The sequence below is a fragment of the Hemitrygon akajei genome, chromosome 8, assembly GCF_048418815.1.
Source record: "Hemitrygon akajei chromosome 8, sHemAka1.3, whole genome shotgun sequence".
NCBI classification, from domain to species: domain Eukaryota; kingdom Metazoa; phylum Chordata; class Chondrichthyes; order Myliobatiformes; family Dasyatidae; genus Hemitrygon; species Hemitrygon akajei.
Genome location: NC_133131.1, coordinates 92,905,304 through 92,918,587, shown reverse-complemented (window position 1 = coordinate 92,918,587; position 13,284 = coordinate 92,905,304). Strand labels below are relative to the sequence as shown.

At 40.1% G+C, this 13,284-nt stretch overlaps 1 protein-coding gene across 2 annotated transcripts in view; it reads left to right on the top strand.

The window, feature by feature from the left end:
- The window catches only part of glcci1a (glucocorticoid induced 1a), a 220,902-nt gene that overhangs the window by 76,684 nt on the left and 130,934 nt on the right, over window positions 1–13,284 (top strand). For both annotated transcript variants that reach the window (XM_073054167.1, XM_073054166.1), the window contains one exon: window positions 10,631–10,720. In XM_073054167.1, the coding sequence (XP_072910268.1) occupies window positions 10,631–10,720 (90 nt within the window). The remainder of the gene's footprint in view (window positions 1–10,630; window positions 10,721–13,284) is intronic.

Below are 13,284 nucleotides of genomic sequence, written 5' to 3'. Positions count from 1 at the left end.
ATTTGTTGCCATGAGCGGCTGTGGAGGCCAAGTCATTGGGTGCATTTAAGGCAGAGATAGATAGGTTCTTGATTAGCCAGGGAATCAAAGGGTATGGGGAGAAGGCAGGGGAGTGGGGATGACAGGAAGAATTGGATCAGCCATGATTGAATGACGGAGCAGACTTGATGCGCCAAATGGCCTACTTCTGCTCCTGTATCTTATGGTCTTATAGAGGTTTGCAAGACGATAAGAGGCATTGATAGAGTGGACATGTTTCCTCCCCCCCAACTAATATGAGAGGACATACTTTTAAGGAGTTTGGAGGAAAGTGCATGGGGAATGTCAGGTAGGTTTTTTACACAGAGAGTGGTAAGTACATGGAACACACTGCTGGGGTGGTGGTAGAGGCAGATGCATAAGGGACATTTCAGAGACTCTTGGATAGGCAAATGGATGAAAGAAAAATAGAGGGCTACGTGGGAGAGAGGGGTTAGATTGACCTTGGAGTAGTTAAAGGGTCAGCACAACATCGTGCTCTGAAGGGCCCATATTGTACAGTGCTGTTTTATGTAAGTAATAAGCACTCATTTCTGGCAAAATTTATTGTGAGCAATATTTCCATTCTTGTTGGTAACTTGAGGTGACATGACGCAGGTAATCAGCTTAATATTCAGACCAGTCACATTCAGCTCTGTTCATAACTAGACAAGTCTGTCTGCCTGTTGAGTGATAGATAAAGACCAAGGTGAATATAGTAACATTTTTTTTTCAGTGTGGCCCTTTCCTGACTTAAAAGTTCAACTAGCTGATTTATATTGAATATGTTTTATTCAGTCAGCTCTTTGTGACTAATTTTGAGACACTGTTCAGAATGTTAGTTTTACCTATTGACACTAACCTTTGACTATAGTGTAAGACTAAAAATAGTTTGAAACTGAGCAAATAACTTGTATTTGAACAGGACTGCTTTCTTCCCAGAAGAATTAAATGCATATGACGAATAAACTCTTCTCTGGCTTCCAGCCGGCTGCAGGTCTCAATTATAAATGTACAGTGGCATGCAAAAGTTTAGGCACCCCTGGTCAAAATTTCTGTTACTGTGAATAGCTAAGTGAGTAAAAGATGACCTCATTTCCAAAAGGCATAAAGTTAAAGATGAAACATTCTTTTCAACATTTTAAGCAAGATTAGTGTATTATTTTTGTTTTGTGCAATTTTAGAGTGGGGAGAAAAAGGAAAGGCGCACCATGCAAAAGTTTGGGCACCCCAAGAGATTTAAGCTCTCAGATAACTTTTAGCAAGGTCTCAGACCTTAATTAGCTTGTTAGGGCTATGGCTTGTTCACAGTCATCGTTAGGAAAAGCCAGGTGATGCAAATTTCAAAGCTTTATAAATACCCCGACTCCTCAAACCTTGTCCCTACAATCAGCAGCCATGGGCTCCTCTAAGCAGCTGCCTAGCACTCTGAAAATTAAAATAAATGATGCCCACAAAGCAGGAGAAGGCTATAAGAAGATAGCAAAGTGTTTTCAGGTAGCCGTTTCCTCAATTTGTAATGTAATTAAGAAATGGCAGTTAACAGGAACGGTGGAAGTCAAGTTGAGGTCTGGAAGACCAAGAAAACTTTCTGAGATCTGCTCGTAGGATTGCTAGAAAGGCAAATCAAAACCTCCCCTTTGTCTGCAAAAGACCTTCAGGAAGATTTAACAGAGTCTGGAGTGGTGGTGCACTGTTCTACTGTGCAGTGACACCTGCACGAATATGACCTTCATGGAAGAGACATCAGAAGAAAACCTTTCCTGCATCCCCACCACAAAATTCAGCAGCAGAAGTTTGCAAAGGAACATCTAAACAAGCCTGATGCATTTTGGAAACAAGTCCTGTAGACTGATGAAGTTAAAATAGAACCTTTTGGCCGCAATGAGCAAAGGTATATTTGGAGAAAAAAGGGTGCAGAATTTCATGAAAAGAACACCACTCCAACTGTTAAGCACGGGGGTGGATTGAACATGCTTTGGGCTTGTGTTGCAGCCAGTAGCACAGGGAGCATTTCACTGGTAGAGGGAAGAATGAATTCAATTAAATACCAGTAAATTCTGGAAGCAAACATCACACTGTCTGTAAAAAAAAAAAAGCTGAAGATGAAAAAGAGGATGGCTTCTACAACAGGATAATGATCATAAGCACACTTCAAAATCCACAATGGACTACCTCAAGAGGCACAAGCTGAAGGCTTTGCCATGGCCCTCACAGATTCCTGACCTAAACATCATTGAAAATCTGTGGATAGGCCTCAAAAGAGCAGTGCATGCAAGACGGCCCAAGAATCTCACAGAACTAGAGGCCTTTTGCAAGGAAGAATGGGCGAAAATACCCCAAACAAGAATTGAAAGACTCTTAGCTGGCTACAGAAAGCGTTTAGAAGCTGTGATACTTGCCAAAGGGGGTGTTACTAAGTACTGACCATGCAGGGTGCCCAAACTTTTGCTTTGGGCCCTTTTCCTTCTTTGCTATTTTGAAACTGTAAAAGATGGAAATTAAAAAAGTAATCTTGCTTAAAATATTAAAGAAATGTGTCATCTTTAACTTTATGCCTTTTGAAAATCAGGTCATCTTTTACTCGCTTAGCTATTCACAGTAATAGATATTTTGACCAGGGGTGCCCAATCCTTTGCATGCCACATTTCACTGACTTTGAAATGATACCAAAGACTCATGACAGGATGGGATGGGCGGATGGGGGTTGAAGGGAAAAAGAAAAGGTATCTTGGTTGAAATTTCTATTTGGGAGCATAGTGATAAGTCTCTGCCATTCATGCACCTTTTTTCTGATATCGGCTCCTCTCCTGTATGTCTGAATGTAATTGTGGCATTAAAAAGCAAAAATAATGTAGACAGCCAATGGCTGAGCTGGCACCATTTATTCTTGGTAAGAATGGTAAAAGCTAAAAATAATTTATCCACTCCCTGAGGTGCTAAACTTCTGTAAGGGTTAAAGTAAAATTCAAAGAATGACTATCTTGTATCTGAGGCTCAACCCAGCACAGATGGAAACTGGCCAGATTCGAACCCAGGCCACTAACCTTGGAAGTCCGGTGCGGATGCCACTACACCGCCGGCCGGCTATTATGCATCATGGTCTGGAGGAGTTTTTTTTTTAATCCATGTATATGGTTGAAATGACAATACACTTGAACTTGAACTCGAACTATAAGGCAATGGAATATCTTCCTGTTTCACGACAAATGAGCCGGAACAGTCTTATGAGCCCTGTGGGTTTTTGCTTACTCACGACAGAAGTCAGCTGAAAGTCTTCACAACTGAAGCAGAACTTCCTCAACTTTTTCTTCCAGCTGTGTTGAGATAAAATGCTGACACTCCATTAGCATGTGTGCTTATTTTCTGCTTATTTTCTGAATCATTTCACTCCCTTTACTGATTTGTTTACATGGTACCTATGTTATTTTGCTGCTGTGGTGCTTGTATACAATACAATGGGCTTTGCACTTTATATTTTTTGCTTATCTATGTATTTGTTTTGGCCAAATCTTGTGGAAAGCCAGGGTAAATGAAGGCTATTGAAAGGGCATGAGTCGGTCAGTCCCTTAACTTCTGTTTTGTTTGGCCATTAACTTCACAAGTTTATTTTTTTTAATCCATGTACTTTTCTCTGGTAGTTTAGTGCATTGCTAGGTTTTTATTTGCACAGTTTGTCTTTTTTTTTGTTGTCAGTCTTTGTTTATGAATACTTTTTCATAAAATTCTATTATATTTTTTTCCAGTAGATGCTTGCAAGAAAGTGAGTCTTAATGTAGTATATGATAAGATATCTGTAATTTGTAAATAAATTTACTTTGAAGTTTAACTTGATGGGGATTATCCTTGCTGAGGGACAAACAGTGATCTGTGCTACTCAGTTTTGTGGATTAGTAATTCAGGACTTTTCACGGACCCTAGTTGGTGTAATGGGCTGGGTCAATCAGACCCAAAAGACCCAAACCAATTTGTGTGTCCTGGAGATGTGGTAAGAATGACACAAACACAACTAAGTAACTGAAGAGTAACTTATTATCATAAAATAGAAAGCACAAATAAATCACACAAAATGTTACGTAGTATTTTACAAAGATTTCAGTGCTCACAATCCAAAGGTTCATTTATTATCAAAGTATACAACTCTGAAATTCTTCTTCTCCAGATAGCCATGAAACCAAGAAAGAAAAGAAAGGCAGTACGATCATCAATTCAAAACTTGATGGACTGGGCGGTATCCACTACTTTTTGTAGGCTTCTCCGTTCAAGGGCTTTAGTATTTACATACCAGGCTGTGATGCAACTGGTCAATATAGTCTCCACCATGTATCCATAGAATTTTGTGGAAGTCTGAGATGATGTACCGAATCTTTGCAAACTTCTACAAGAGTACAAGTGTCAAGCTTTCTTTCTAATGGCATATACACGTTGGACCCAGGACACATGGTCTGAGATGATAACACTGAGGAATTTAAAGTTGTTGACCTTCTTTGCCTCCGGTCTCCAATGAGGAATGCCTCCTGGACTTCCAGTTTCCTCTTCATGAAGTCAATAATCAGCTCTTTGATCTTGCTCTTGAGTGAGAGGTTGTTGTTGTGGCACCACTCAACCAGATTTTCAATCTTCCTCCTCTATGCTGATTCATCACCACCTTTGATTCAGCCAGTGACAGAGGCAGCAAACTTAAATATAGTATTGGGGCTGTACTTAGCCTCACAGTCATAAGTATGAATTGAGTAGAGCAGGGTAAAGCACTGTTTCCTTGCAAATCCAAAAAATCTTTTGATTTTGGGATTACATACACTTACAGAGAACACTTGTAGTTCTCTGGGGCACAAAATTCCCACGTTTTATTGGCATCTGAATGAAGGTTATAACTACTATGGTAGGATTAAGCAGGATGGAGCTGTTTTCTCTTGAAAGGAGAGTGAGGCGTGACCTAAAATGTCTAAGATTATCAGGAGAATGGATAATTTGCCATGGAGAAGATGTTTTTAATCAGGCAGGAAACCAAAACCAGAGGCTGTTAATGTGAATCCACAGAGAAACAGGGGAAACTCTTTAGCCAGCATGTGGAATTTGTTCTTACAATAAGTAAGAGTGTATTTGTGTGCAACTGGCTGAGCACACAAGGGAAGCAGCAATCGAACGACAGGCTTAAATAGAAAAGGATAATGTGGAACCAAATAGCAGCATGGACCAGTTCACTCAAATTAAACTATTTCTCTAATGCAGATTTTGTACAACAATGGAAAAAGGTAGTTTTCCTCAGTACTGCTGAAAGTGGTTCTGGAATGTTTTCGGGTAGGCTATAAATTCACCATTCATAACTATCCTCTTCATGTGTACACCATATGTGAAAGGGCAGTGTGGTGCTCATTAATATATTGCTCTGCATTGCATTGATATCTGTGTATTTATTACAGGTTTCAATCCTTTGATGACCTGTGGCCACGACTTGCACAATCATGACTCTACTAACTGTCCCCTTATTAGAAGTCAAACAGTTCTTGTGACTTTCCCACCTACGGCCAACATAGAATTACCTCAGTGCTTGCAGGAAGCTGTTAACCAAACATGATGAAGAATGGCAACTATCAAAGACAAACCGGCGTGGATCAGAATAGAACTAGATAAAATAGGAGAAAACATACCAGAAGACTTTATATATAAATGGGAATCTAAATGGATACGGGAAAAGAAAGAATCTCCTATATTAAAACATTTGATTGATTTATGGAATAAGATAAATGTTGACGATGAGACAAAGAAATCCTTATTAGCAAAGAGATCTTTAATCCAAAATAGACTTATTCCTTTACAATGGATAATCAACTTTTATACAATTGGTTTCAAAAAGGGATTAGATATATAGGAGATTGTTTTGAAGGAGGTATATTAATGTCATTTGATCAATTAAAGAATAAATATAAAGTATCAAACAACACTCTTTTTTGTTACTTTCAACTAAGGGCTTATTTAAGAGAAAAGCTAGGTCAAACAATGTTACTACCGAAACCCAATGAAATAGAAACTTTAATTCAAAAAGGAAAGATTAAAAAATTTATCTCTTGTATGTATAATTTGATTCAAAAACAGGCAATTAAACAAGGAGTCCATAAGTCAAGACAAAAATGGGAAAGTGATTTGAATATCAAAATTGAAGAAAAAAACTGGTCAAGACTATGTCTTGAGAGTATGACAAATACAATAAACGTTCGATTAAGATTAGTGCAATACAATTTTTTACATCAACTATATATTACACCACAAAAAATAAACAAATTAAACCCAAATCTATCTGATCAGTGTTTTCGATGTAACCAAGAAATTGGTACTTTTTTACATTCTACTTGGTCTTGCTCTAAAATTCAACCTTTTTGGACAAATTTAAGAGTTTTACTGGAACAAATCATTGGAATACAACTTCCACACAACCCAATATTACTTTTACTAGGTAATATTGAAGGGATAAAACCGATATCCAGATTGAATAAATATCAGAAAGAATTCATAAAAATTGCATTGGCAGTAGCCAAAAAAGCTATTGCAGTGACTTGGAAATCGGATACATATCTAAGTATAGATCGTTGGAAGAACGAAATTTATGGCTGTATTCCACTTGAAAAAATCACTTACAATTTAAGAGATAAATATGAAACATTTTTGAAAATTTGACGCCCTTATTTACAAAAGCCAGGATTAAATATATAGGTGCTCCGAAGATGAAATAATTGGTTACTTGGGCAAAGAAATAAATATATATACTAAAGTTATTACGAACTCCGTGGAGCGTGTGGGGACCCTCCAATATCCAGGCATTCCTTTTTTTTTTCTCTTTCTTTTTTTTTAATAGGGATGTTAGGGGGGAGGGGTTAAGGGGAGGGGGGCTGGGTAACTTTTTTTTTCTCATACACATTTATTCTGTAACTATTTGAAAACAATAAAAAAAGTTTAAAAAAAAAAGAAAGAATGGCAACTATCATTTTGGTTGTAGGCTGCAGAGTGTGGCTACTGAATTAGATGTGTGAAAGAAGAGATTTGCTTTCATCCTTCAAAGTAAAATTGTCTAAATCTGGAGCCGTGTGTGAGGTCGTGTGAAGGACAAGACCTTGGCCTTTGAGTGTCGTAGATCCTAAAAGGGGTGTGGTGTTTGGGGTAAAAGCTTTGCTGAAGGTGATTAGTTGGATGGGGGGGGGGGGTTGGTAGGGGTGTCTGTGATGTCCAGTACGTAAGACTCTGAGATATGGGAGCAGAATTAGCCCATTTGACTCATTGAGTCTGCTCTATCATTTCATCAAGGTTGATCCAATTTTTCAATCTCCTGCCTTCTCCCCATATCCCTTCATGCACTGACCAATCACCAATCCAGTCGGATGGAAGTTCCTTCCCCCCTCACCTCCCAGATGATTGGTGGGCGGAGGGATGATGTTCAGTCATCAGTAGGTATGATGCCAAATCTGGAGAAGGATGGACATGTGATGAAGAGTTTAGGGACAATCAGGTTCCCAATCAGGACTTGCAATCCTTGCAATCTGCTCTGGGAAGGCTCCCTGTTTGTAAGCTGTTTATAAGTGATGAAATCTGTCATTTTTTTCTCTTATATCAGCAGTGCCTTTGGTCACCTGAAGGGGGGAAATGTGTTCAAAATTTAAAACTACAAACTCAGCACAGAGCTGGATGGAAATGGTCAGTGCTGTTCAGTATCCATCAAAGCTACTGAAAACCCTATAGCAGATCTTTGAAAAACAGGAGAGATATGACTTCATAAACGTTCCTTTCCTCTATGGGATCACCAAGATCATCAAGCTCTCAGAGATAAAACACCTGCGGCATTGAAACTCCTAATTGTACTCAGCTGTCACACATTGTTCATACGTCTGACACCAGACTTGCAATGCAGACAATCCCTTCCAAATTCCAAGGCAAAAGATTCCCAAAAGACAAAGGAACTGTTTCAAAGAAAGTCCTCTGGTCAGAAATGCTGCCCCCTTACTTCCTATTGGCAATTCCTGAACCAGCACTACATAAAATGCAGACAGGGTATGGAAAACCTGGTATTTTGTTGGAAGGCCAGAGGAAATGGTAGAAAGCTACAATACCTCTCAAACTCCCCACCCACTACCCCATTAATTTGCTCTCAGCTGAGTATGAAGATCCTGTATAGGACTTTGGCTGCCACAGAGCTGAGGAGGAGCTGGGTTTATCCTAAGGAAATGATGCAGCCTGTAGCACCACACAGTTAAATGTTTTAGATTTATGTGCATCATCAACAAATAATTATTTTCCAAAATCCATGGCAATAACTTCATTTTTTGGAAGTCCCTTGTAGAGCCTTGCTGTTCTGCACACCAAAAGACTCTGTGGGCTTGCTGTTTTCAAACAGCACTTCACATAAGTACTTAAAAAATTTTTTGTTTCCTTCCTGCCTTGTGTGAAGACAGACTTTGCTTTGGTCGATAGCTTTTACTGCACTTTTCTATTAATAGCTTATAGTGGTATTTGAAATTTTGAACCATATTCTTGTTTTTTAATCTAGAATAAGCAGCTGAGAAAATAGTTTTCCATCTTATTAATCAGCCTCCATTAGCAAAACCTCAATGTATAGAGGTGGTTAGATGTTGCTGTCTATTGGAACAGTGTGTGAGGTATTATTCTCCTTACAGTTGGCTCTGTGTGGGATGGGAATTCCAGCTAATTACTAATAGTTGTCTTTCTCACCACCCCAGCATGAAAATTGCATGAAAATATTTGAGTAAGGTCTGGCACAGCCTGGTTCTCTCTACTCACTGATGTTTTCCGGTATATGCTAAGCATTGCATTGTAGAGAATTGTGTGGCAGCAGATTAGGTCGAGGTGAATGGGACTAGTGTAGATACGTCCAACGATCAGCATGGACATGGTGAGCCAAAGATTCAGAGACTCTAGTGATCTAGGCTCGATCCTGACCTCTGATTCTGTGTTGACTTCTCCCTGTAGTGGCTTGAGTTAAAACTAATTGCCCTGGTTTTCACCCATGTCCCAAAGATGTGCTGGTTGGGGGCATAATTAACTGCAGTTAATTATCCTTGGCCTATTGGGTAAGGAGTTGATGAGCATTTGTGAAACAATAGATTAAAGGAATAAAGGCAACTGGGGAAAGAGGATCGATAGAAATGCTCAGAGATCACAGGGAACTTAATGGGCCAAATGGCTTCCTACTTAGTGAAAAGAATAATATGAAAACATCATGGAAAAAGAAATTAACTTGCTAGCAGTCACAAAATACTGCTGAAAGTTGGTCCTGGCTAGTGTGCAGACTGAAGGGAAAGATACTAAGAGATTTGAAAGTAGTGGGGGGAGGGGGAAATGCAAAACGATAGGAGAAGACCGGAGGGGGTGGGATGAAGCTAAGAGCTGGAAAGGTGATTGGCGAAAGTGAATCAGAGCTGGAGAAGGGAAAGGATCATGGGATGGGAAGCCTCGGGAGAAAGAAAGGGGGAGGGGGGAGAGCACCAGAGGGAGATGGAGAACAGGCAGAGTGATGGGCAGAGAGAGAAAAAAACAAACAACTAAATATGTCAGGGATGGGGTAAGAAGAGGAGGAGGGGCATTAACAGAAGTTAGAGAAGTCAATGTTCATGCCATCAGGTTGGAGGCTACCCAGCCGGTATATAAGGTGTTGTTCCTCTAACCTGAGTGTGGCTTCATCTTGATAGTAGAGGAGGCCATGGATAGACATATCAGAATGGGAATGGGACGTGGAATTAAAATGTGTGGCCACTGGGAGATCCTGCTTTCTCTGGCGGACCGAGTGTAGGTGTTCAGCAAAACGGTCTCCCAGTCTGCGTCGGGTCTCACCAATATATAAAAGACCACACCGGGAGCACCGGACGCAGTATACCACACCGGCCGACTCACAGGTGAAGTGTCGCCTCACCTGGAAGGACTGTCTGGGGCCCTGAAAGGCCCTGAGCTTATCCCCACTATCCCTGCCGACTGTGACAACTTTAAGGCACCTCAGCAGTTTGGATGCTCTGTTACTGAACATTCGAATGACTGTGTGATCCATTTGAAAAGCAGAAGCAAAGTGGCAACTAATGTATTTGCTCATTATTGAAATTGTTGGGACATATTATGTAATTGCCATCTCAGTGCAGTTTCTCTCCCTGTCGTCCCACCCCAGCACTCCATTCTTGACCTGGTAACCAGTGCTTTTATACTGACAAATTAATGTTTGTACATTGTGAAGCTTTTAAAAGCTGATGTTCAATCTTCAAACTTCCAAATTCAGCTTAGTTTGAGATTCTATCTTCATTTAATGGCTAAGTACCTGTCAGTTGGGCAAGATTGATATTGATGGACTGTGTACATTGATAGGAAATTACAAACTAACCGAGATTTTAAGAGAATAACTGTAATTTGGATACACATATGCACCTGGATTCACATGAATATGATCCTAAAAATTGTGCATGGAGTGGGAAAGAAGATATCAAGTTATTACTTCAACAGGAATTGTTCCAGTATTTTTGTGGGTGCCCGTGTGAGATCGGTATTGATGGGAGCAGACCAGCTGATTCTGAGCTGAAGTTCTTTTTGAAAAAACAATAGCTTTGTTTTTCTTACCTTTCAGACTCCCAGCTTTTGGTCAGATGAAGGAACAGGGAAGAAAACCACACATCAGCGCTCTGCTTCATGGGGAAGTGCTGATCAGCTGAAAGAGGTAAGGAGCAAGTAGTTCAGAAGTAGCATTAAATTTAAAGCCAGGCAATGAATCAAAATGTATCTGTGCAGTTTTGTTTTTCAGATCCTGAAGTTGGCCGAGGGTGCTATCAATATGAATAGTTGGTCAAAGAAAGTTGTAATCATTATTTCAAAGTTGGTTTCTTACAGTCTCTAGGAGAAAGGGCAACCTTTTGCATTAATTGGCTACCCTGTGGAGTCATCCATGTGGACTAGCCTTTTGGTTGGGGTATGTTCCATTGATCCTGACCCTATTCTCTAAGCTTAAATACAGGGGTTGTTCTGTTAAGTCTAGGTGGATGAACATCAACATTGAGAGCTTTGATTAATTGTTCTAATCTGTTCTCAGTGTGTGGAGTTGAAACAGCAGTTGGTTGAGTATGGATTTCAAGATCACCAGGTTGACCAAGTATAGAAATGATGTGCTATTTTATGGTGCTGTATTGTGCTGGTAGAGATTGAAATGGTATAGATTGCTATGTGTAACTGAGATAATGAGGCATAATAATATTATTTTTAAATTTCAAGAAAAAGTAGCAACATTTTAAATTTGTTGTTCACCAACTTGAAGCTAAATCTGTTAACATTCCTGAGCAAATGAATTCTAAATGGACACTTGGTTGCAAAAGGAAATCCCAAAATAGATAAGGATTCAGAACCTAATGATGTCCTGTTGTGTGCGAGTGCGGTTTTTTTGCCAGTCGGAAGCTACTTGTACTGTGTCGGTCATTGATTGGTCCGTTTAAAGTTAGCAGTCGCTCTTTCCCATTGGTTGGCTTCTGTGCTACGGCACTCATTTCCAGTTCTGGGCATCTTGAGGAGTATAAGAGTAGCATGTGTGAGAGGTTCGCCCTCTTTCCTGCCATCCACGGGGCCTTCTTCAGGCTGAAGTCATGACCATGCAGAAGGATCATTGAGAAAGAGCGTCGCAGATGTAGGTGGCGCTCCCCATATTTCCTTAGTTACTCAGATTTATAATCTAGGAGGTTTAGCAGAGTATCCATGAAATAAATAAGTCTGCTAATCGATTAAATGACCACTAAGTGTCCAGTATAGTGGTTTTGGGTAGTTTAGATGAATGCTTGTTTAGCTAGACGCCTGGGTTAGTGTTTCACTTACTTTATTTTTAAATAAATAGTTAATGTACCCATTTTAAAATCTGTCTTCTGATTCACTCATTGTATTGTTGAACCTGTTCTCCCCCCCCCCCCCCCCCCCACCACGTTATACATCCACCCAAGCTTGATTAGTGACTTGGACTATATAGACATATTACAGCGTGTTCCATAGCTCACTACTGTTAAGAATTGTTACCTTCCTTTGGAAATCACATAGAGTGGATTTTCCGAAACAGTAAGAAAAAGAATATCTGCAAAACTGCCTAATTTCCATAAATGGGAATTAATCTTTGACAGTATCCCAGGGATGCTCTGAATGAGCACTGGGAGAGAAAAGGGGCTAACAGAGTCTCAACAAGTTTATGTGTTTTAGCTGTGTGGATACTAGTCCAGATGATTTTGTATACATGGAATTTTTAAATAGATTTGTTACGTACCCCGTAACTGGGTCACTTACCAGCAAAGATAGAGAGGTCCGTTGAGGTCTGATGGTACTATTTTTATAAGTATTTATTGATAAAGGGGCACAAAAATAAGATTAATGCAAACATATAGATAAGATACGTCGTCAATACTAAATCTAAAAGCGCGGGTATAATAATAATCAATACGAAATAGCTCTATCGTTGTCTAGGGGACAATGTATTGTCCGATGGAAATATAACAGTCACTGTTAGTTCGTTCAAGCTGCAGCGTTTTGGGTTTAAGAGAGATGGTTTCAACTTGCCCAGGTCTTTTATGATGCCAATCCATTGAGTCGGGGGAGTTGGTTTCCCCGTTGTTAGTTAAAAGCCGTTTTCCGTGGTACCAGCCACCAGTCCCAGGCAACGGAACTGAATGCACGTGGCCTCCTTCAAATGGCTTTCCGCTATTACGGGATCGCTAGCGTTTCTTCTGGTGCGTCTCAGGGGCTGTTCCTACAGACCCTCTTTTATCCTGACTCGCAGGGTCGTAGATGTCAATCAGGTTGGGGTGATGCAATCTCTCCCTCACCCAGCCCACTTTGCCTGAGGGCATTCACGTAGCATAGTATCTCAATCCACAAATTTGTCTCCAAGAGACAATGGCCATGTCCCGTAGCTTTACATCGCCGGGGAACGAGACATTCCGCACGTCTCTCTCTCATTTCCTGGGTCCCCTGACCCAACCTAATAGTGATCTTGCAATTCTCACAAAGGAGGGGGCTGCAGGCATAACAGATTTGATAAGTATATGTCACAAGACAAAATGTTTATACTTTGGATTAGAAATTCCTCCAATTCAGCAGACAGAAAGTTGAAATCATCTTTCTGAATTAGCAAGATGGTGTTGCTAGAAGTGTCCTCAGTGCCCGACAGCTAGTTGTTTGCTGAAGTTGCTTGGACTTTGATCAATAGATGGGAGTTTACCAGAACTGAGGGTAAGTGGCTGAAAGATGATGAAGGAA